Raw genomic sequence first — 26,541 nt, 5'->3', positions numbered from 1 at the left:
GAATTAGGCCATTTGGCCCATTGAGTCTGCTCCACCATTTCATCATAGATGATCCATTTTCCCTCTCAGCCCCAATCTCCTGCTTTCTCCCTGTATCCCTTCATACCCTGAATAATGAAGAATCTATCTTCTTCAATGACTTGGCCTCCACAGCCACCTGTGGCAATGAATTCCACAGATTCACCACTCTCTGTCCAAAGAAATTACTCCTGATCTCCATTCTAAAAGGACGCCTCTTTATTCTGAGGCTGTGTCCTCTAGTCTTAAGACTCCCTCACCTTCGGAAAGAAACATCCTCTCCACATCCACTATAACAAAGCCTTTCAACATTCAATAGTTTTCAATGAGGTCACTTTTCATTCTTCTGAATTCCAGTGAGTGCCCAGAGCTATCAAATGCTCTTCATATGACAAGCCTTTCAAGCCTATAATCATTTTCATGAACCACCTTTGAACTGTCTCCAATGCCAGCACATCCTTTCTTAGATAAGGGACCCAAAACTACTCACAATACTCCAAGTGAGGCCTCCCAATGTCTTACAAAGCCTCAACATTACATCCTTGCTTTTGTATTCTAGTCTTCTTGAAATGAATGCTAACATCGTATTTGCCTTCTTCAATGACTCATACTGCAAATTAACCTCTAGAGAATCCTGCACAGGACTCCCAAGCCCCTTTGCACATCACATTTTTAGAAAAGTCTAACCTTTTAGTTCATGACCATACACTTCCTGACACTGTATTCCATCTGCCATTCTCTGAATCTAAGTTCTTCAATAGTCTCTCTACTTCCTCAAAACTACCTGCCCCTCCACATATCTTCGTATCGTCCACAAACTTTGCCACAAGGCTATCAATTCTGTCATCCATGTCATCGACATATAATGTAAAAAGTAGTGGTCCCAACACAGACCCTTGTGGAACATCACTAGTCACCGGCAATCAACCAGGAAAGGCTCCCTTTATTCCTGCCAATCAGCTACTGCTTTATCCATGCTAGAATCTTTCCTGTAATGCCATGCACTCTTAACCTGTTAAACAGCCCCATATGTGGCAACTTGTCAAGGCCTTCTGAAAATCCAAATACACAACATCCACCGATTCTCCTTTGTCTATCCTACTTTTATTTCTTCAAATAATTCCAACAGATTTGTCAGGCAAGGCTTTCCCTTGAAGAAACCATGCTGACTGTGGCCTATTTTATCAAGTGCTTTCAGGTGCCCTGAAACCACATCCTTAACAATCGACTGACTAACACCTTCTCAACCGCTGAGGTCAGACTAACTGGCCTATAATTTCTTTTCTTCTGCCTCTCTCCTTTCTTGAAGGACTGAGTCTCATTTACAATCTTCCATTCCTCTGGAACCATGCCAGAATCATTTGATTTTGAAAGATCATTATTAATATTTCCACAATCCCTTCAGCCACCTCTTTCAGAACCCTGAGGTGTACACCATCTGGTCCAGGTGATTTAACCTTTAGACCTTTCAGTTTCCCAAGAACCTGATCCCTAAAACCTCACTGATTTTAAAGACATTCATCCACATGTTCAAATATTTTCATGATCTTGCATGTCCCTGTTAGCTCCCTAAACCTACAACTTTAAGTTCCTCAGATAATAGCCCCTTTTCTTTCCTCTCATCTTTCTGTCAAACCTTTGCTTACATTAATAGCAAGGTTTGGAATTCACTGCCTAATCCACCTTACCCATCCAACTCATTTTGCTCCTTCAATACAATCTATTAAATATGTATTACAATGTATTCCCGAAGTTTTCAAGACTGATCAACTCCACCCATTAACATACCCTACCACCACTACACACACATTATCTAGCATCACTTTATGTACATACAGTCTATATACATAAAACGGTTATTTATACACTGTGTTTTATAGGATTGCTTTTATATTTATATTTACAGTTTTTACTTCACTTTGTTCTTCATGCTTATTGTTTTTTTTTAATGTTGTGTCGGATCTGGGGTAAAAAATATTTCATTCTTCTTTACACTTGTGTACTGAAGAATGACAATAAACAATCTAGAATCTTGAATGTATTAAAACAAAAACACTTTTACAAGTTATCAGTCATCTAAACTATAGTAGTTCAATGTCAAATATTGCACCTAAGCATCATGGGGCATTTTACTGCATTTAAGCAATGATTTATTGTTATAAAACTATCATTTTTAAAACATGTAGCTATATTGTGAATGGATTTTCAATGAAACACGAGAAGAAATATTCTTGTTTTTACAATAAAATGAGTTCCTCATCTTTAACAAATGTGCACCAAGCAATTTAATATCGTAGGCTAAAACATATTCCTTGCTGTTTAAATGTTCCTCAGTTGTTGTATGAGTAAATAGATATATGTAGTATTAGCAAGAAAATAAAGTCAACAGTTTCAAAGGAAAAACAGATGAAGGGTCTTGATTAGAATTTATCTTGTGAAGATACAAAAATGCAGTGAGTTTAGTTTATATGGTTACCAGTATGTACATACCATTGATGATTGATCAGTATTACTTGCACAGTAAAGCTTTCCTTTTGACAGTTCAGTGATTATGTGGCTGAGTAATACTTCATTGTTTTTTTCTGAATTACCCAGGGTCTGTGAAAGTTTAAAAAAAAAATTTAGTTATTCCACTTGGAAAAGCAAACCGACACAATATTGTGATCTAGAGAAGTCATTTTTTTCATTATGTTCAAGAGGCAAAAATAGATCTCAAATATGAAAACATGATTATTGACAGTGTAACTAAAATTTCTGAATTTCAGATATGACAGGATGTTGACCATAGGGGAAACTGATTAGATCAATGGACACAATAATCACTGTAATTAGTATAAAAGGGGAAAAAGTTTTAATACCAACTAGTGGAGTGGTGTCACAGCAACAACCTGGCACTCAACATCAGTAAGACGAAAGAGCTGATTGTGGACTTCAGGAAGGGTAAGACAAAGGAACATATACCAATCCTCAAGTGGAGAGAGTGAGCAGTTTCAAATTTCTGGGTGCCAAGATCTCTGAGGACCTAACTTGGTCCCAACATATTGATGCAGTTATAAAGAAGGCAAGACAGCAACTATACTTTATTAGGAGATTGAAGGGATTTGGTATGTCAACAAATACACTCAAAAACTTCTATACATGTACCATGGAGAGTATTCTGACAGGCTGCATCACTGTCTGGTACGGGGGTGGGTGCTACTGCACAGGACTGAAAGAAGCTGCAGGGGTTTGTAAGTTTAATCAGCTCCATCTTGGGTACTAGCCTACAAAGTACCCAGGACATTTTCAAGGAGCAGTGTCTCAAAAAGGCAGCGTCCATAATTAAGGACTTCATCTCTTTCCAACATCCAAAAATTTCAGCTCATTCAAACTTTAACTGCCTGCATCCTAATTCACACTGTCACTTTTACCTCTTAGTCTCATTTAACCTACACTTTGTTTAAAAATTATTTTTTCAGACTTTGGATGTGTTATCAGCATGGTCACCATTTATTGCTCATTCCTGATTGCCCTTGAGCTGACAGTGATGAGCTGTCTTCTTGAACCACTGTAGTTCTACTGAAGGTTCTCTAACAGTGTAGCTGCACCGGGAGCTCCAAGATTTAGACCCAGTGTCAATGGAGTACTGATGGTATACTTCCAAGTCAGACAGTGTGTAAGACTTGCACTGGAGAGAAGACCTACAGGTGTAGCGTTGCTATGGACCTGCTCACCTCATCCTTCCTGATGACAGAGACCACAGGTTTGGGAATAGTTTGGGTGGGTAAATGCAGCACATTTTATAGATAGTACACAGTTCAAATATAGTGTACCAGAAGTGGAGGGTATTGATTGATAGGGTAGCAAAAGGTTGTTTTGCCCTAAAGATGTCAAGCTTTCTTCTGAACTTTTGGCACTGAATTCTTCCAGACAAGTGGGGAGTTTACCATCACAATCTCAATTTGTGCATCATAGATAGTTAAAGATGTCTTGGGGTGTCACAGCATAGAAAGCCCCTGATTTGCTCTCTCTTATCCCCTCCCTTTCAAATTGAATGTTCTCACAACCTAAACATTTTTCCTTGGACACAAATCAAACTGCTGCAGTGACCATACCACCTCACTTGGTTTCTCCACAGGTCTGATAGCACTAACAACATTACTTTTGAACACTTGAAACCTTTAACATCTACATTCCATCAACACTTCGCTTGGTATACTCCAAAGCTTTCCAGTTGCTTACAACTACTGTGCATAATCTAATTTTATACTACTCAGCTTTTGAACTTAATTTTTCCTTGATAACATACAGGTGCAGATTTTCTTAAAATACTCCTTTAGCTATTCTTTGGGGCCATGAATAATTTGTGTCCACTCCTTTAGAGGTGGTTGGTGATATCTAAATTTGGAACAGATTCTACCACTTATGGGGTAGGATGTGCTGACATGCTGATAGGTGATTAGTATGGAGGTGGTGCTTTGCTTTTGCTATTTTAGTTAAGCCTCTACTTGCTCCTGATGAAGAGTTTCTAGATTGTCAATGCTTGCATTCAATTTTCTCAACATATAAAGAAAACACAGGGTTAAATGGCATCAAAAAAAATTGGAAAAACTACAACTTTCCCCAATTCATTCCTACAGTACACTATAGCAAATTGACTCAAGTTCTGCAACTAAACTTAGCACAAGAATGAGCAATTTCCAAAGCATAAATGCCATAGCCTCTCAGGAAGTTCCTGCTCCACCACTAGACACAGGGAGTTTAGCAACAGAATGGAACATTAAAATAGCTTATGGAGCTTGGCCAATAAATTTGAGATTTTTGTACTGTTACTTACTCCAGACTACTGCCAAAATCCAGCAACACTATTCTTTTAATTCTGTTAACTGCATCTTGGTATGAAAAGCCAAGAACATAAGGCTATTTGTAACTGTTATCACTCGTCACTCAATTTTTCATTTTATTCAGGTATTCTCTTTGACAGGTTCATTACCTACAGCGTTCTCACTGAATTAAAAAAGACAACTGAAACATTCTGATCCTGTCAGCACACAGTATAAGGATTATTCAATACACAGTTGGCTTGCCAATATGTAAAATGTATAAATAAGGATGACGAAAAATCACAAAAAGTGATTTCCTGGTGTAGCAGGTTCCAAGTCTATGCACTTTGCATCTCAGGAAAGTCAGATACTTTGTGCTTTCTGAAATAATTTTTTTTAAACATGGAGAGATTAATGTACAAATAAAACTAATGTGCAAAAACTTTATGTTAATAAAACTGACCTGCAGTTTTCCAGAATTCTTCCATGCTTCTCTTTCTTCTTCATTAAATTGAAATGAGAGTGTTGCAATAGCTTGCACATATAATAAATTGTATAAAACTTTCACAATACAGGTAAAATGTTCTGCAAAATAAGAAAAAATCTGAGTAAAACTTCTGAACACTGAGCAATGTATATAACTGATCCTTGTCAAGAGTTCATATTTAAATAGTACATAAAGAGAACAATTTCACCAAAGGTCAGATCTCAGGATCGTACATTATACAGCTGTACCACACTGTGATATTCATAAATGTAAATACACATTCAGAGTGTAGGACAAAACACAATGGTCCTGGGTGACTTAGAATGGTCAAGTTTAGCAGTTTAAAAAAGACAATGGTGAATTCTTCTGCAGCAGATGACATGAATTGGAGTGAAAATGTTAAGAGAAATTATACAGGTTGAAGAGAACTCTTTTGGTACCAGAGTAAATTGAGGTTCAAATCTCAATTTGGGATAAAATATGACAGAATGTCTGCAAATGGTCTACTTCATTTTTAGATACTTGCCAAAGGAGGATGGTGTCAGAGCTGGAGAAAGGAATTTGTGATAAGCAAACATGATAGATTTTCTCTTCTTAGAGGAAATTATTGGATTCAGACACACAAACAGATCATTTTGATCACTACAGAGATCCAGGTGTGTTGCTTATGATGAGGTTATGCATGCATGTTTCAACTAGTGTCACTTTTTCAATGGTCTTGTTAAAAGACTGCACATAGGTTATAGCAGAGGTTTGTGCAGAAATAGCAATAAAGTTACTAAACGGTTTAACTTGGTCATGTTGATCCGATACTACACAACATCTTAATAAATGACCATGACAACAACCTGAACAATTTTCCCTTTCTCGGATGTCTTTCTCAACAAAGGCAGACATCAGTGATGAAACTCACCATATCCTTCAGTGTGACAGCACACCTTTTGGCTACCTCAGTAAGAGTACTTAAAGGTCAAGAACTCAATCCTAGTACAAAGCATCAGCAACAGTCACCCTCCTTTATGCTTCTGAGATGTGGACTGCCTTCAGCAGGCAAAACTGGCAGTACAGTGAAGAGTATTCCTGTTAGAGTGCAGGGCAAGGCTGGTGGGAGTAGGAACTGTGAATAATGAGGGATATTGAGACTGTAGTCAGATATAGACAGCTAGAGTTAAATGAACCCCTGAAGACATACAAGAAGCACTGTGTAATTAAGAAGAAAATCAAAGGGCACAATTGAAGCATGAGGTAATTTTGGCAAAGAAGATTAAGAGAAACCAAAGAGATTATATTAAGGAGAAAAGAGCATGAAGAGGCACGCTGGCCTTCAGCAGTCAGGTCATTGAGCATAGAAGCTGGGTGGTTATGTTGCACTTGCATAGGATGTTGATGAGAGTGCATTTGGAATATCGTGTTCAGTTTTGGTCACTATGCTACAGCAAAGATGCTACAAAGAATGCAGAAGAAATTTATGAGCATGTTGCCAGAACTCTATGGACTGAGTCATGGAGAGAGGTTGATCGTGGGACTATTCACTGGAGTGTAGGAGAATCAGGGATAACCTCATAAAGGTTAGATGGGGTGAACATACACAGTCCTTTTGGAGTGGAGGAAACAGGAAATGGAGCACACTGATTTAAAGTGAGAGGGGTAAGATTTAATAGGAACCTCAGGGGCATCTTTTTCACCCAGAGGGTGAATGGAATAAGCTACCAGAGAAAGTAGCTGAGGCTCTTGGACAGGTACAGGAATAGGAAGGGTTTAGAGGGATATGGGTCAAACATGGGCAAATGCAACAAACTTAGATGGGCATCTAGGTTGGCGTGGATCAGTGAATTGAAGGGCTGTATGATTCTAAAATTCTAACACAAAGCACTAGAGAGAACTGACGAATATCTCTCTGTAAAATCTTCTAAGTTAAATGGCAAGATAAACAAACCAACATCAGAATCCTCTTCTAGGTCAAGATTCCTAAATTCAATTATACTCACCAACAAACAGGTTCAAGCTTGATACCAAACTCTTAAAATAGGATTTTTATTTTGAACCCTGCCGTGGCAAGAGACTAGCAGGGTAAATGATTCAAACTTGTTCTTAATGCCTCCTTGAAAAAGTATAGCATATTTTACCAACTCATGAGAAAGTCTTGTTCATGAGTGGTTAAAACAAAACATTCAGAAAATGAGATAAAGATATTCTGATGTGCATAAACATTTTGACCAACCATTTTAATTCCAATCCCCACTCCTACTCCAACATACTGGTTCATGAGCTCCTCTACTGCCACAATGAAGCCAGTATCAGGTTCAAGGTGCAACACCTTATATTCCGTCTAGGCAGACTCCAACCTGCTGACATAAGCATTGATTTCTCTAACCTGGAAATTTTCTCCCTCCCCACTCTGGCTCCTCTCTTACTCTTCTCCTTACCTGTCTATCACCTTCCCCAATGCCCCTCCTCTTTCCCTTTCCCCATGGTCCACTCTTGCCTCCTATCAGATTCCTTCGTGTTCAGCCCTTTACCTTTCACAGCTATCACCTCCCAGCTTCTCGCATCATTCCCACCTGGCTTCACCTATCAACTTCCAGCTTGTACTTCTACAACCACACACACACAACCTTCTTATTCTGCCTTCTTCCCCTTTCTTTCCAGCGCTGATAAAGGGACTCAGTCCAAAACATTGACATAGATGCTGCCTGCCCTGCTGAGTACCTCCAGCATAATGTACATCAGGACAATCTGATAAATTGTACAAAATCCAAATTCTGGTATCAAAATCCAAATTAAGGTGCTTGCAGAAGTTAGCATGAATTTGATACATTACATAAATAGAAAAGGAGTTGACTTATGAGCTCACTGCCTGGAAGAACAAACAACGTCTGGAAGGTATGCAAAGGAATATATAAAAGGTGTCTCATGAGATGATTGGCAGCAGTAACTCTGCAGACAAATACAGAAGAACACCCAAAGTTTTAGAAGTTGTGAAACTAATTAAAGAGTTAATAACTTTTGTTTGAAACTACATAGTAAACCATTGAGTTGTTGGGCAAAACAATTATCTAGTGTGATTTTCGGGTGCAGAACTTTAACTAGCAGCACTGGTGATGATGGTTTACTGAGTAACATTTACATGATTTTCCCAAAAACAAAACTGAGTCAATAACTGGGACACTATATGCATGCACCCATCTATTGTCATAATAATGGCAGATATACAGTTCTGTGCAGAAGTTTTAGGCACATGTAACACAGTAAAGCCAAGAAGTTTTCAAAAAGAAGGAAATGAAAAGTTTCTGAATATCAACAAAATTACTATAAAAGGTATGAAATAATAAAAATCTAAATGAAATCAATATGTCGTGCGACTACCCTTTGCATTTAAAACTGCATCAATTCTCTTTGGTACACTGTTGTGCAATTTAATAGAAGAAACTTCTGGTAGGTTGTTCCAAGCATCCTGGAGAACTTGCCACGGTGCTTTCTCTCTCTCTCTCTCAAGGTAATCACAGACAGCTTCAATGATGTTGAGTTTAGGGCTCTGTGGAAGCCGTACTATTTGAAATCATAAAAATACCCGAGTCCATTATCAAGGATGACATTTTTGAGAACTTGGGAGACATCCAGAGACTCCAATAAAATAGGTCGAAGTCAGCATTGACTTCCTTGAGGGGAAATATTGCCTGACAAATTTGTTCAAATTCTTTGAGGATATAATATGCAGGATAGACAAAAGGAAGTCAGTGGATGCTGTTTACTTGGATTTTCAGAAGGCCTTTGACAAGGTGCCACACATGAGGCTGCTAAACAAGATAAGGGCAATAGTATTACAGGAAAGATACTAGCATGGGCAGATGAATGGCTGACTGGCAGGAGGCGAAGAATGGGAATAAATGGGGCCTTTTCTGGCTCACTGCCAGTGACTAGTGGTGTTCCACAGTGGTCGGTTTTGGGACCACTTGATTTAACGCTAATGTGTCAATAATCTGGATGACAGAATTGATGGCCTTGTGGTCATGTTTGCGAATGATACAGATATAGGTGGCTGAAGAAGCAGAGTCTGCAGAAGAACTTGGACCAATTAGGAGAAAGGGCAAAGAAGTGGCAGATGGAATACAGGGTAGGGAACTCTATGGTCATGCCCTTTGGTATAACAAATAAATACATAGACTATTTTCTAAATGGGGAGCAACTTCAGAAATCGGAAGTGCAAAGGGGCTTGGGAATTCTCATGCAAGATTCCCTACAGGTTAACTTGCAAGTTTAGTCAGTAGTAAGGAAAACCCATTTGAGCCCTCCTAATTCCCAGCTTGAGTTTTTCCTGCCCTTTTCCTCTTCCTTCAAGGCCTTGTTTGATTTCAGCTTTCTAAACCTTACAACTGCTTTTTTTTTTACTACATTCACAACATCTCTCATTATCCAAAGTTTCTGAACCTTGCCATCCTTGCCTTTCCTCCTTGCCAAAAATGCCAGTCCTGAATTCTGATCAGGTAGTCTTTAAACAACTACCACTGAACAAGTTCTGTCCTATCTAAGCCACACACACTATGAAAAATACAGTCAATATTAGGGAAGTAAAGTCTCCCACTACACTAGCCCTGATGCTTTTACATCTTTTCATAATCTGCCTAAATATCTGCTCCTGTACCTCTTGGTGGCCATTGAGAGACCTAAAGTAATAACCCCATCAGATTGAACTACACTTTTCTTATCACAAACAGGAGAAAATCTGCATATGCTGGAAATCCAGGCAACACACACAAAATGCTGGAGGCGCTCAGCAGGCCAGGCAGCATCTATGGAAAAGAGTACAGTCGACATTTCAGGCCAGGGCCCTTCATCAGGACTGGCGTAATGAAAGGTCTTGGCCTGAAATGTTGACCATGCTCTTTTCCAGATGCTGCCTGGCCTGCTGAGTTCCACCAGCACTTTGTGTGTACACCTTTCTTATTTTTGAATTCTAGTCATATTGCCTCAGCAGATGAACCCTCCAGCACGTTCTCACCAGTTGCAGCCATGACATTCTCTCTGATTACAATGTAACTGCTCCCCTCTTTCTCATCCTTCTCTGTCATGTCTGAAACATTGAAATCCAGAACATTGAGCTGTTAGCCCAGTCACTCACTCAACCAAGTCTCTAATTGCCACAACATAATTATTCCATGCACAGATCAAATCTCTAAATAGCTCTGCCTTACTCATAGTACTCCTGGTATTGAAATAAACACACCTCCCCTCAACAGTCCCAATGTGTTCATTTTCCTGGCCCTGGCTGTCTTTGCTATCTGGCTTATTCGATCTAATTCCTAACTTCTTGTTAGCCCCTCCACCCTCTGACCTGTTGCTCTGGTTCCCACCCCTCTGTCATGCTCGTTTAAATCCTTTGTCTCATTGCTGATCACTAAATCCAAGTCAATATTAATGTTGTCAAGATTATCCAAATAAACTTTTCTTTGGCTGCTATTGTCTCATTTTTTAAAAATCCAGTGCTAATTCTATTAGCTCATTTCTTTAAAAAGCTTCATGCTATAAATTACATGGGATACATCACTGAGTCCAGCAGTAGCTCCATAATGTACTGAGCTGAGTATCTGAATGCAATTGTTTGGTTCTCCAGTTTCACGCCAGCTATCAGCAATGCATCGGCCAATTGTTTCAGATGCATTTCAGTTATTGCTTTTACTGTACCATATGTGAAGTAATATCAATGTTTAAAGTAATTTTTTAAAAAGTTGTTTTAATTTAAGTAAGCAGAATGAAGGAAAATATATATGAAAACATTTTTTCAACTTTTTGGGGCTATCTATGAAATAACTGCTTCAGTAGCTTTGGGCAGTATCATGCCAATTCTTTTTGAAAAGATCTCAATTTAGAAGTACTGAAACTTAGGCAGAATTGGGAATTTGATTGTAAAATGGCACTTTCTGGTTGATAAAAGAAATAGAGAAAAATGTTATTGCAAATGAGGATGATACTGAGTAAGCTGAGGTTGTAGACACATTACTGAACAGAGGAAATAGTTTTTCTCAGTGTCAAGCTTCGTCATGCATGACCTGGGGGAACAGAATCAATACACAAAGTGAATAACAGACATGCTGGAGAAATCAGCCCCACAGCTTGGGCCAAAATTATGAACTAAACAGTGGAATATGCACCCTAAAAGTGCAGATGATTATTATGACATATAAATTATGATTTCCAAGTGATCATGATTCATAAGTAAATTTTGTAAACTACATTTCAGAATCTGGTATACTGACTGCAGACTATGAAATGATAATACAAATTGTTAAATGGGATATTACTGATGTCATCAAAACACCAACCTCTCCAAAGACCATGAGAATATTAGCCTCAAGATCTAAACGCAGAATAGATAGTGTATTTCTATCACACAAAAAGAGAGGCAATGGAGATATTTACAGGAATAATGAATGTCCTCTGAAAGCAATTGGAACTCTGGTCTTGTTTTAATCAACTCTGTATGACATTCCAGTATAGATTTCAATAGGAAACTACATTTTCATCACAAATTTTGTACCAATTTCTTGCAGAAGCTGTGCACATAATGTGGCTGTGCAACACATCACCATGGCAACCAGATCACAGTGATTACAGAGAAGCTGTAAGTCTCTTCATACTGCACTGCCTACACATTTGATTCCTAAAAACTGTTGCAGAAGTGATACTCTCACATCCCATATCTTTGAAACTGAAGATAAAATATATACATTGATTGTCCTTACTATGATACAAGTGAGATTTCACAGTATGCTGTGATTCTTATTCTCCTCCTCTTAAAATATTAATTAATCAAATTCTATTTATTTCACCAAATTGTATACATATATTAATACAGACAGAAGTAAAATATTACAACACAATCAAATAATGGCACAGATTCATGAAGGCAACTGTGTTGTACTAAGCACAACCATTTGCTTTATTTAACATTTGCTACATTAGCAATCTATGTCCAATTCTACTAACCTACTGAATTCCACATATTACTATCTGATATGAACCAATTTTCTAACTTAAAAAAGACCTGCAGGGTTAAAAACACAATCTCTTACAATGATCAATTGATACCAAATTAGTGTGCTGATTAATATTCTATTAATGTTTCCTTGGAGAAATATGGTTCAAAAACTAATTTAAAACTTTCCATTTTCCAAACTGCCTCAGCAAAATCCACGAATTGCAACTCTCCCCAAAGGTGTGGGTAACATTTTAATAGCTGAGAATTTGCAGTCAGTAGCAAACAGCCAATCTCTGCCATAAACCTGTGAACAACGTTCAGATCCATTTACTGCTTTTCTCCCCCCAATGGAACTTGCCACCAGGAACCAGTTTACTCACTCAAAGCAAGGCCCTTGCACACTGACTGGACCTTCTGTAACATGCTGAGAAAGGATGGGGTTGGAAAAGTAAGAACAGGTTAGTCAGCTATCAAAACAATCAAAAACTATGGATGTTTCTAAAAGTCCTGACATTCAAAACATCCAGAAATATTCAAAAACTACTTAAGTCCATGAAGATATAAAAGCCTTAAATAATACCTTAAAATATATCTTACACTTCACAAAAGAAGTTCATACACAACGTCCCATGAGAACAAGTGTGCAAGAGTTGCCTCCATCTACTTAAACTCAAGGTCAGGATTTTGGTGCCTGGGGTAGCTGAAATCACTGCACAATGTCATAGAATGTGAAGGTTTCTTCCATCATCCATCCCCAGTGACGATTTGAATTTCAGAATCCCTAGCAGCAAGTTATTGGCTGTCCAAAATGCCAAGTGTAGGAATCTTCAAAGAATGTTTGTCTCTTAATACAGTGCTCAGTTTTAAAATCCGAGAGGTGTGATGCTCCTTTGAAGAAAAATTGTTCAGATGCCACAAGACAAAAGAGAAATAGGGGATTCCAAATACTCATAGGGACAGGAGCATGGGTGTCAACAGGAAATCTCAATTGAGGTGTTACCTGTCTGGTTTTAAAAAATGACAAGAGAATCCAAAGAGGGTGCAGATCTTCTAAAATGGGGGGGGGGGGTGGAGATGGTGGGAAATAGGTGACAAGGAGGGAGGGGACAAAAATAGAATCTTGCATCAGAACCAATAATCACTGATGCAGGGTTTCAACCCAAAATGTGAACAATTTCCATCCTCCCACAGATACTGCTCACCCTTCTGAGTTCTCCAGCAGATTGTTTGTTGCACAATACAAGAAAGTTATGTTTAATCTATTTAGGTGATAACTAAAGTATTACTTCCAATTCTAATCAGAAAACTTTGGAAGGCTGCAAAATCCTGGAGAGCGCACAAAATAAATCCAACATTTAAAGATATCTGAATAAACAAATAATTGCTTGCCAGCATTCTCAGCTGTTTAAGTCAACTGAGAAGCTGCCCATGCCATGTCCTGTAAGTGGAATGATGTTCATTTGTATTCACCACAGGTAGGGCAGAGTTGCATGTGGAGTCCAAGACAGAAGGAATGTAGCATTTGGGAGGACATCCATGTAGAAACTACTGCAAATTTGGGAATCACATCTTTGCTAAAATTCCAAAGTTGCAAGTAGTATTAGCACATAATTGGGCAAATGTTTATTTTGCATCGCACAATCTGGGCCAATATTTCAAAATGAAGTAAACAGCAAAACTTAATGTACAAGTGGTATTCAACATAACTGTAAACTCCAAAAACAGGCTCATTATTTGCTATAATACTGACTTATTTAAATGCAAATGAATCCTGTGCCATGTAAATTTAAGTATTCATAACAGAGTAGAAAGTAACAGCCATGTCTATTCTATAAAGGGCTTACTCCAATTCATGCAAAAGAAATTCATAATAGAATCACAAAACAGCACGGCACATAAATAGGCCCTTTTGGCCAGCCTTGTCCATGCCAAGCATGATGCTTATCAACGCTCATCCTATTTGCCTACATTCTGCCCACATCCTTCTATACCTTTCCTAATTAAGTAGCCATGCAGAAGATTTTTAAGTGCTGTAATTATATCTGCTTCTACCATCTCCCCTGGCAGCTGCTTCCAGATGACAACCAACTTCAGTGTTAAAAACTCACCTCTCATATCCTTTAAATTACTCCCTACTCACTTTAAACCTGTGCCTTCAAGTTCCAGAATCCTATGTCCTGAGGAAAAGACACTGTGAATCATATCTATGCCCCTCATAATTTTATAAACCTCTATAACGTCACTTCTCAGCTTCCAATGAGTATAATCCTAGCCTATATAATCTCTCTGTATTTCATAGAAAACTATTCTAGGCAACTTTCTGATGAACTCCTTCTGCACTCTCCCTATCGCTACCCGATCCTTCCTGTGTTGTGGTGACTTGAATTGTACCCAATGCTCTGAAGGCTGTCTACTCAATGTTGTTTAAAATATAACATTATGTCCCAACTATTATACTCAGTTCATTGATCAATGAATTTAAGTATATCAAATGTTTTGTTCAATACTCCATCTGCCTGTGGTGCCACTTTCAATGAGTTATGGACGTACTCCAAGGTCCATCTGTATAACAATGCTTCTGAGGTCCCAGACATTTACTTGATCTGTCCTACTACAATTTGACTTCCCAAAGTGCGTTAATTCGCACTTTTCTCTGAGCTACCCAACATTGCAGCTGATCTGCCTCCTGCTGTAACCACCAATCTTCTTTGCAATTGTGTTATCCGTAGACTTACGAATCACACACCTATATTATCATGTCTCTATGTAAACAGATATATATATGAATCATAAATAACAAAGATCCTAGCACAGATCTTTCCAGTCAGAAAACACCCATTCATCACTGCCCCTCCCTCCTATCACTAAGCCAATTATGGATCCAACTTGCCAACGCACCTCAGATTCCTTGTGCCTTAACCTTCCTCGCCAACCTTACTGAAATCCATGTAAAGTCTATTTCAACCACAATGCCTTCATCTATTTTCTTAGTTGCCAATTCAAAAAACTCTTCAGTCTTCATATCCTTCTACCAGAACACTGGTGAGAAATATTCAGTTAGAACATTACTCACACAAAGATTGCCCATTTGGCCCCCGAGGGACCTACTCTTTCTTTATCTACTCTCTTATCATAAATTTACAAAAGATTTTCTACTTATAATCTTATTTGCTATGGTCATTTCATGACCCATTTTTGATTTAATTAATTATTTTTTTAAAAAGTTCTTTCCTATATCTCCTTTCAACCTTAAAGAACTCATTCAATACCAAATTCCCTCCCTGACGTATGCTTCTGTCTTTTCCATGATCAAATATTCATGATCCTTGTTAACCAATGTTCCCTAATCTTGCCACCTTTGCTTTTTTCATATTAGGACCATTCTGACTCAGAACTCTTTACTATCTCAAACACAAGAAAATCTGCAGATGCTGGAAATACAAAGCAACAGACAAAAAAATGCTGGAGGAACTCAGCAGGCCAACCAGCATCTATGGAAAAAAAGTAACCAATCAACATTTCAGGACAAGACCCTTCATCAGGACCCTTTACTATCTCGCTTCTAAACACCTCCCACTCAAACCAAAAGCTAAAAGCAGGTTATCTGAAACTTATGTGCAAAGGATAAAAAGAGTGTATGAGTGTGAAAGAGGGAGAGGATGCAGGACTGCAGAAGTGAAATTGTGCTTGCAAAGGGTCAAGCATAAGAGAGATTGAACAGAAGGAGTAAGCAAATACATAAAAGTGGTAAGTAAATGTTTAAGGAGATGAAGCACAAAACAAGCAAGGGAGCAAGAAATAGAGGAAGAAAACATACAAAGGTGTAAGAGACAAAAAAACCCCTATATTTTTTGTTTATTTAGGCCAGGGTTTCCCAACCTGGGGTTCACAGACCCCTTGGTTAATGGTAGGAGTCCGTGGCATAACAAAAAATTTGGGAACCCCTGATCTAGTCTGTCTGAGGTTTAAACTGCACCTTTTCAAAGATATTTTTTAAAAACTTAATCTTGTGAGGAGACAAGGTATAGAATTGTGTTTTAATAGTCCATTCATCCTGAAAGCTGTAATCAAATTCAATTTAGATTGACTGGATGAAGATGTCCTTTGCCTGGAAAAGTCCTGAGTAAATGAGCTTTGTAGCAGATGTTGTTCCGCAGTAAGAACTGTTCATAATGAAATATCAAATTGGCTGCCACATTCTGAGAGGTCAGAATGTTAGCTGGTCTTCAAAATGAAAATTACACAAGACTAGGTGGGAATGTTGTACAGAAATTAAGAATAAGAAGCAGCGATTGTAAATAAACTTTAAACTGTTTCATCCCATTGATTTGACCACATATTAATTATAATAAATATGGCTGCATAATTAAATACAAGAAAAAGTTTACAACTTCTAACTTTGAATTACAATTGAAACTATGGTTCTTCGCAAGTGATGGGTTTTCGGATCGGCTACTATCTCCAGGAACAGCCTGGAAGGCTGGCACCTTTGGGGAGCAGCGCCATAAATGGCCCAGCTCTTAGCTGACTTTTTGCTGACTGAACCGCTGTGGGAGACTGAAACATCAAGGCAGCAGGTGGTGTTTGCTGCTGTCAGAAGAAGGCCTCTGTACTCGAGCAATCTCTCTTTTATAAAGAGTGAGAGCCTCTAGTCCCTGAGACAGGGTCTTGGAGAAGCAACGCAGAAGATTGTAACACTGAAACATAGAGCTTCTAGTCTCGTCTTTCGTTGCTGTTGCAGGAACCCCCCTCTCTCTCTCTCCCTCAATGGAAAGAGACAGCCTGTCTGAGATACCGAAGGTGCTGGTTATAGGCAGTAGTTTTTGTTGGACTCTAGATCAAGGTCTCTTTGGGGTGGGGGGTGTTGGCTATTGCTTGCGTGCTGGGGAGGGGGGTGTTGGTGCTTCTGCAATGTGGGTGTGGGTCAATGCTTCTGTTGCTTGTGCATGGGGGGAGGGGATCTTTGGGGGTTCTGATTTCTATCATTCATTCTGTGGGCCTTTTGTTTCATGAATGTCTGTGAAGAGTAAGAATTTTTTGCTGTATACTATATGCATTCTCTGATATTAAATGTAACCATTTGAATCATTTTTGCAATAATTTTCATTTTGACATTCAAAATTAACAAAAAATTTAAAAATGCTGTACACAATAAAGCAATGATGTTCACATAAACTGGGAGTAAACAGGGAACGGTAAACTAATCTACAAAAATGTAAATACAGAATGTAGCAGTAATACTTTGATGTGTACTGATAGTATCATACAATAGCCAATCTTCCGTTATGCTATTTAGATACAAGAGATAAAGTTTAAAGGTACTGTACACAACCAGCTAAGTATTTAAATCTGATCAGCGACATGGTCACAGCATTGACAGTAGTGATAATAGGTCCAGTTTTACCCTTCATTTCCTCAGCATTTGATATTCCTGCTATTAGAAGGAATTCATAAAACGTGCTTTCAATTATTTTTATTCTCTATTTTACACTCTAAACTTACATGCTAAATTTTGTGGCTATGCACCTTTCAGTGCTTCAGCCAAAGGTCAAAATGTTATTGCGGTAGTTCTACTTCACTGATCCCCCAGTACGCCACCCATATTCCAAATTACTTATGCCCAACAAAATCAGGAGAACCTCATTGTGATAACAATACATGTGCAGTTATTACAGTATGTGCCCTGTAATTATGCACTCTGCACGTCTGGACACGGCGTTTAAAATCAAACCTTTTCTCTGCTCACAATCTGTTTTGTACTTGTTTCCCATCCACTGCATCTGCACCCCTCCCCCACCACCAATTGCACTTTCACCACCAACAATTGTTCTGACCTCCATCAAGAAGTCCTTCCTGTAATAAAAGACTCAATTTGCAGCTGTGTCTCTTTGCAATGGGATCAGATCAATTTTCTTTCACAGGATGAGCAGTGTAATGGCATTTACTTTGGTTTAATCAATGTGGGATTGGAAAAGATACCAATTCTCATCTAACCACTAACAAGACAACGTGACTCTCATAGTTCCCCATTTAGAGGTAAAAGAATGTTGAAATCTTTTCTGCAAAATATCAATCCTTTCTTTCATAAAACCTAACTATTCAATACATAACAATGTGCAAAATCCACCACTTTTAGGGGAGCTTTTTAAAAAAATCATCTAGTAGACTTTCATGGGTGTTCCCACTTTTAATTTACTGTTAAAGCAGACAGATTTACTGAATTTGATAACTCTGACCAAAAAGAGCTTTGTAATTTTGTATTCATCACACATTCTGTTCTGCCTTAGGCCATGTGCTGACATTACATGTCGCATCCAGTAAGCATGACTGTAATTATCATTTTTTTGTGTACAACCTCTTATTATACATGATTGCTGCAATTGTGACTGCTAAAATTCAATGTAAATTGCTATCTTTATCCTTCAGGCACTGAGCTGAGATTGAAGGATCACACAGATCACAGTAGTGTTAACAGATGAAGGTCACTGAAAGGACTTCACTAATAAATATAAAGCCTCAATGGCTTTCCAAGCCTTAGTGTGCTGTGTACAATGAAGCTGATAACAAGGTAAAAGGACAGGTGATAAAGAGACAGGCAATGATGATAAGTGTACCAAGCTCATACTAAAGGTCCTTTAAGTCCAGTTTTCTGCATATATCCAAGATAATATCATTTGTTTGCTGCACTAGGGTATTCAGTAAATGATGTTACACTCAAAATGTTAACATAATTTTATCAGCTCAAAAATATAAGTTAGGTGGTTCTAATAACCATTTTTTTTCTCTACAAATTTAAACTTGCCTTTGTGAAATTCTTGTGGCATAGTTAAAACAAGGATCATTAGGAGAGAGGGAACATCTCGGTATAATAATGGCACATCTGGCTTCTCATCATCACAAATTCTGGAAGTAGAAATTAAACAGTTATGAGTGTGCAAGACAGCTGAAGGCTTGTTTTTGTAAACTAATCACTGAGAATTCTGTGATCCAAATGTCAGCACTCACAGCCCTGTTAAATTTTTTGATTTAATCTGTTTCAAATGGTATGATTTTGACCTTAAACAGTGACCTTAAAAACAGATTCACTAGAGAATGGAAAAGCATAGGAAAGTAATTACTTCACAATAATTTTGGAGCTATAAAAAGAGGTTAAACAAAGACCTTCATACAATGCAAACAATTTTAAGTAAATATTACATTAGGTATGATCCTTTCTTTTGCTGAACTGTTCTATGGTATTAAAGAAAATTTCAGTAGCTGGTAAAAAAAAAATCTGATAGTGTCCAAATCTGTGCAGCAGGAAATTCCCAAATTCAGCAAGAAATGAACTCTCCCTAAAAATACAATGTGGAGATTACATTTGCTCCAAAAGCAGTTTTCAACTAAGATGATTACTTATCAGTTTAAGTTACAATGCAATCCAACCAAAGATTTTGTTTCCAAATGCAGTCCACCACCTGGTTTTGGAAAATAAGGGAATCAAAGGAAGGTGCAGAAAAGGGAGTTGAGTTGGGAGAAGGCTTGAAGAGCTAAATGGCCTCCTTTACTTGGGAGAAAAAGTGGAGGGGGGGGAGGAATTTTGAGAGGAGGTGGAAAGGTAGGAGGAAAAAGGACAATGCAACAGAACTCATAACCATCAGAAGAATTAACTGACATACATTTTGAACCACTAGGTGTAATAAAATATGAGAATGCTTGTTATTCATAAGAGCTAGGCATTAATTGTAGAAAAACTGGTTACCTCAATATTATGAAAATTCTACTTGATCAAACCAAAGAATCTAAATGTGCTAATAGAGATGCACCTTGTTCCTATTTTTGGTAAAACTATGGTGAAAAGATTTGGAATGTATGAATTTTGTTTTACATCATTAGGTCTGTACAAAATCTAAAACAAATTACAAATGGAATACTTACCCTGAATCAATAACCTGTGTCAACTGTGTAAGTCGTGCCCAAGGATTGTATGCAGAGTCGATTCTAAAAAGACGCATATGCATAGCAAGCACATGCAACAGCTGGTCTGTAATTTAAAACAAACAAGAATATAATGTATAATATGAGAATACGATGAGCTACAGTTTCAGATTTTCTCTTATGTTCTAAAAAAATGTAAAACTTCATTGTGCACAATCACTGGAATGATTACTGACAGGATGAAAATGTTACGGAAACTGCTGATTGATATTATTTGTTTTCTTAATTCAAGATGTTTACACACTTTGAGAACTATTTCTGAAATGATATGTGTGTTGGTTAAAACCTGCAAACTTGCTCAACAGAGAGAATTATGCCAATATGCTCTATGGGTAGAAGTAGCTGTATCATACTGGAGGTCTAACTAACTATTGCCTGATCAGACAACAACTGAGCTCAAAGTTGATCAGCTAACACTTATCAAAGATCTGAAATTATTCTTTGTGGTTTCCATATTAACTCTGGTCTGTTTGAGAAAAAATATCCTCAACACACTTGCTCATAAAGCTGTGGTGGTGGTGGTGACAAACTTATCAGGCAGGCTGCTGAGTTTTTGGACACAGATCATCCTACTGACTCAAGCCAATTAAGTAGAAGCTCATCTATTTCCCCAGGCGGGGTGAAGGAATTTAGCTTGGTGGCTTGTTTGCCGAAGATTGGGCAGGAGGTGGCTTGGTAGGTATCTTTGATGTTGTGCAGCAATAACTGAGGGTGTTTGAGCCGCTGGTGGATCAGGGGATGCACTCTTGAAGTTGGCCTGGGTGAAGTCAACAACAATGATGAAGGAGACTCGGGATATCTTATTTCAAAGCCATTTTGGGATGTTGTCAGGATAGCTGATGTGAACTCTCATGGCAGGTAGTATGAGCAACTTCACTGTTAGATATTCCAAGCTGCATGAGCAGGAACTCATCAGGTCCATCAGATCTGAGCACCACAGGGCATTGTTCAGAAAGCAGACCCCTTTACCTCTGACTTTGCCTAAGGATGCAAAACAGTCCATCCCAAGAATTGAGAAGCCTTCAGATTGGAATGGTGCAGTCAGGTGAAGCAAGAGTAAGGTACACAGCAGTCCCCCAGTTCTCTTTAGTAGGCCAGTCTTGCTCTGAGTTCAATTTTGTTCTAAATGGCCCATTAGCTAGTAGGATGCTGGGGAAGGAAGACTTCCCCATGCTGATACAGAGGTCCAGCCCCCTTTCCACATCTCTGAGGTAAGCGGCTATGTCTGGCAACCTTGGAGTGGAGCCACATGGACTGGAAGGCAAGGACAGAACTGAAAGACCTGGAGTGTATTCATCTGGACTGGAAGCTAAGTAATTTCTCCACCCAAGAGTACAAGCTGTTTCTTCTGTACTCCCTCCAAGTGGTGTTTAATGTACAGGAATATTAATATATCAATTGTCAATTGAGTAAAAAACAGTAGATAGTTATCAGAAGTTTTGATTTTGTTTAATTTGAAATAGCTATTATTGTACTTGTATGCTTGTTCTGACAGTCAGTTTAGGTAAGCAACTTAAAATATTTTAATACCAAAGTTATTATTTAAGGTGGACATTTATATTCTTGAGAAATAAGTAATTCAAACAAATAATGCTGTCACAGATATTCACATTTTATAAGATGGAGTTGTCATAATTTCCATCTAGGAATTCACAGGAATGTTATGTAATTCAACATATAATTCTGCTGGAGTTACTTGAAGCAGCTCAGAGAAATTGAGTCAGTTTTAAAATTACTGAAGGAACTGGTCTGAGAGCAAAAATGCTTGGATACTTAGTACAGATTAAAACATAAAATTGCTACCTTGTTAATGAATCTAACTGTTGGGTAATACAAGCTTACAAAATAGCCAGAGGCAAGCAAAGCCAGAACCTCACAATAATAAGGATGGAGATAAAACTGATTACAGATCTTCTCCACTTACAGTTATTTGTTTATCTATCATTTAGAGATACAGCAGGGAACAGCCCTTCTGACCCAACAAGCCTCACTGCCCAGCAGCCCACCTATTTAACCCTAGCATAACACAGGACAATTTACAATGTCATTGTAGCCTTCAGCTGTATTTTGTCTTTTTTTAAAAAAGTACAAGATAGCTTATCAGTATGTCATGGGCAACATTTAGTATATGGATCCAGACAGACGGATAGATATAAACAAAAGCTTCTTTAATATAATTCATTGATTTTAAAAGGGTAATTAATTCAAGGTCAGGTTTCTTAAACAGCCTCTATCTGTCTATAGCAACCTTTTGTTTCCAAATTTGAATAAAATGTCTGCACTTTCTAAAACTTTATAATACTTGCTTTTTACAGGTATGTATGAAATCAACTGATCCTGCACAAGAGAACTGTCACATTTTCCACTAAAAACGGAAGCTGATTTGCCGCTCAACTCAGACTGTTGTGGAATCCAAGGTGTCACAATAATGGACTCAGAAACTCCACTTCTTTCATACAGGTACTTCCAGATCAGCTCAGTGGAAGATTAGTCAAAACAATTCAAATACATGACATCTGCTGTGTCAATTTGTAGTTATCTCCAATCTTGCTTTAATGTGAATCCCTCGTTCTTCCAAGCCAGGGGACAAGAGACTGCAGATGATGGAAACAGGAGCAAAAAAATAAACTACTGGAAGAGCACAGCAGGCCAAGCAGCATCTGTGAGGCAAAGGGATGGTCAATATTTTGGGTTCTTCTAGCAGATTATTTTTTGCCCCCTTTCTTCATTTGGTTCACTTGGTGGTATTATGCATTTGTTTTTCATAACTGTGTAATGGGTTTTTTTTTCTTTTTCTTTGTTACTGTGTATGTAATCAAAATGGCGTCTTTGTTTTGTTAAAAGTAGGAATGCTGGCGCCTGTGTTAATAGTAGGAATGCTAGCGTCTTTGTTATGATAAGTGCTGGAAGCTTGTTTGGGACTGTAAACTGATTGTTGGCGGGGATTTTGGGGAGTCGGGGCGATGGAGTGAGAGAGAGAGGACGGGATGCTGGAAGCTGGGCGACGGTCCCCGGCCCAAGGTTTTCGGTGATGAGAGGAGACGGAGACAGAGGAGTGTGGAGCGACTGGTCGACCACCGTGGGGGTCCCAGGAGGCGGGTTGAGGAATTCGGAGGGGATCGAATACCAGAAGACTTCAGTAATTGAGCTCCAACGGTTGTGCACGAAGTGGTTTGGACTTTGATAAGTTTGGCGCCTTTTCTTTTTTTTTTCTCTTATTCATATATACTGTATCGTTAGTAATCGCTTAGTTATAGTAATCTTTATAAATGGTACTCATTTAATCGCATAAGGTGTACTGTCTGTTTTTTGGGTGAGGCGGGGACATCACACAGCATCCACACCAGCTGATTACCCAGTTTGGCGGGGCCGAAGGCTGCTCCCCCTAGACTAGAGGCGACCCAGGGGTTACAACTGTTTACTTTTTAAATTTACCTGAATTAAAAAATTAACATACTGAAATAAAAACCTATTCTTCAATCAGTCTTGAAATCATTTAGAAAATTTTTTAAAATAGCTCTGTTAAAGGATATACTATTTTAGAAATGGATTTGGAAAACTCTACTGATGATGGTGATGAAAATGTTTTCATTCCCAGCTTCAGAAGAAGGGGAAAATATTTCCACCAAGTACAGGCGTTTTGAGAAAGATTCAGTTGAAAAATGTTTATAGCTGAACTTGGATAATGGACAGATAAGTGGATGTTAACTTATCAGAATCAGAAGCTGAATGATTAACCTTGGATGATATTCAAAGGGAGGAAAGTGGTTGTTGCAAAAATATGTTTTTTTTTTAAATATCAAAAAATAAATGTGGAAAAATAAGGAAAGATTAAAGTGTACATTATTTGACACCCTACACCTAATTCGGAAATTTACGAAAGAGGATAAACTATGCAAAATGTGTAATCTCAGTTTGGAATGGATGTGTTCTTGATTCCTCAAGAGGAGCAGAAGTAGGTCTGCTCCGTCATTCAATCATGGACTGATCCAATTCTTCCAGTCATCCCCACTCCCATACCTTCCCCCCATACCCTTTGATGCACTGGCTAATCAAAACCTATCTATCTCTTCCTAAATGCACCCAATGACTTAACCTCCACAGCTCCTTGGGGCAACAAATTCCACAGATTTACCACCCTCTGACTAAAATAATTTCTCAGCATCTCTGTTCTAAATGGACGTCCTTCAATCCTGAAGTCGTGCCCTCTTGTCCTAGACTCTGCTACCATAGAAAATAACTTTGCCATATCTAATCTGTTCAGGCCTTTTGACATTCGGAATGTTTCAATGAGATCCCCCTTCATTTTCCTGAACTCCAGGGAATACAACCCAAGAGCTGCCAGACATTCCTCATAAGGTAATCCTTTCATTCCTGGATTCATTCTCGTGAATCTTGTCTAAACCCTCTCAAATGTCAGTATTTCCTTTCTAAAATAAGGAGCCCAAAATTGCACACAATACTCCAAGTGTGGTCTTATGAGTGCCTTATAGAGCCTCAACATCACATTCCTACTTGTATATTCTATACCTCTAGAAATAAATGCCAACATTACATTCGCCTTCTTCACCACCAACTCAACTTGAAGGTTAACCTTTAGGGTATCCTGCACAAGGACTCCCAAGTCCCATTGCATCTCTGCATTTTGAATTCTCTGCCCATTTATTTTTTCCACCAAAGTGCATGACCATACACTTTCCGACATTGTATTTCATTTGCCACTTCTTTTCCTATTCTTCTAAACTATCCAAGTCTCTCTGCAGGCTCTCTGTTTCCTCAACACTACCCACTCCTCCACCTATCTTTGCATCATCAGCACATTTAGCCATAAATCTATTAATCCCATAGTCCAAGTCATTGACATACATCATAATTCAGGGCAATTTACAAAAACAATTGTTTTAGAAATTTATCATCAACCTGTGCAATGCCAATGAATATTTATTAGAGTATTTGTTTTTTATTACAGAAATAAACAAAAGCTTCGATTGTGTTCTAATCAAAATATCTTACTTCAGATTAATCAATTTTAGACAAGAAAATATCTGCTCAGTTTTAAACTCTACAATTGAGAGTTGCCTGTCAAACTTACCCAATAAATTATTCAGTCATATATGACAGAGAAGGTGCAAAGTTTGATAAACTAATTATGCTGAATAAGCTGTTGTTATCTTAGCTGGAAATATTGGACCAGCTGAGCATGAGGGGAAAATTGTGAAGCATGTCAATTGCTGATTTGATGATCTCTAAAGGAAGTGTACCTTATGGAGGTATATAGTACATCATGTAATATTTCTTTTTTTGTTGGATGGCTAATTCTAATCAAATACTAAACACATTTTATAGGGACAAGGGAGGAGTAAGAGTACTTCAAACCTGCTCTATCTAACAAGAAGACTGTGCGTAATCCTATACTTCATCCACCCTCTTGTCCATCAACAATTACTTGCTAGATTTACTAAAGGCTGACCTGCCATCCATGGAACCATAATAGCAGTCAATCTCAACAAAAAAAAGAGGAAGAGATCAGAAAAAACTATTTGATAAAATCACTTGTTTGTATATGGGAAAATGTAACTGTAGTGGTTATTAGTCTAGTGTTAACACCGTAACATTCATTGTATACAGAAACACAACATACACTTCGTGAACACCAATTCATTTATATTCTTTTCAACAAGTATTCAAGCACATATTTGTTTCAAAATTCAAGTTAATTAAATATGATTTCACTATCAAGTGCTAAAGAGATCTATTTCAGATTTTTAGTATCCCAGGAGTGAAACACTGCTGTGAAAAAGGAATGGTTGCCAAATTATTTCATCCTCATTTACTCTGTATTCAGGAAGCAGGTGACAGCAATCAATTGCAGTGCAATCTCAATCTTCAATTATTTTAAAAGCTGCTGGAGATAATTACAAGCCTGAGGCATGAGATGTCAGATGACAACCAGACAACACTGGTGTCAAAAGAATGGTGTATAATGATAGACGACCATTTTGATATTCAAGAGAAATTAACATTTGTCTTACTATTCCCCCGTACAATTTAGACCTTCCAATATACTTTACAAAAGAAATTCAATATCCTTCACAATTTTATTCCATTCTTTGAAAAAAGCATATTTACAGAAGTGCATCAAGGATATCACATTGATTTTAAATTCTCATGTGCCAGCTTTGTTGGGTCAGAAAAACAAGCTAATTAAACAAGATAAAAGTTTTATGATTTTCATAAGGTTGGCTGTTTTCTTTGTAGAATCTTCCAATGTAAAACAATAT

At 38.0% G+C, this 26,541-nt stretch overlaps 1 protein-coding gene across 2 annotated transcripts in view; it reads right to left on the bottom strand.

Moving 5' to 3' along the window:
• Positions 1–26,541, bottom strand: part of ubr3 (ubiquitin protein ligase E3 component n-recognin 3) — a 239,545-nt gene that overhangs the window by 11,469 nt on the left and 201,535 nt on the right. For both annotated transcript variants that reach the window (XM_073047259.1, XM_073047260.1), the window contains 4 exons: positions 20,201–20,306; positions 19,086–19,186; positions 5,284–5,405; positions 2,509–2,616 (listed from right to left, as the gene is read on the bottom strand). In XM_073047259.1, the coding sequence (XP_072903360.1) occupies positions 2,509–2,616; positions 5,284–5,405; positions 19,086–19,186; positions 20,201–20,306 (437 nt within the window). The remainder of the gene's footprint in view (positions 1–2,508; positions 2,617–5,283; positions 5,406–19,085; positions 19,187–20,200; positions 20,307–26,541) is intronic.

This window comes from Hemitrygon akajei, chromosome 5 (assembly GCF_048418815.1).
Source record: "Hemitrygon akajei chromosome 5, sHemAka1.3, whole genome shotgun sequence".
NCBI lineage: Eukaryota > Metazoa > Chordata > Chondrichthyes > Myliobatiformes > Dasyatidae > Hemitrygon > Hemitrygon akajei.
The sequence above is the reverse complement of the archived record's forward strand: the minus strand, read 5'-3'. Positions and strand labels throughout refer to the sequence as shown.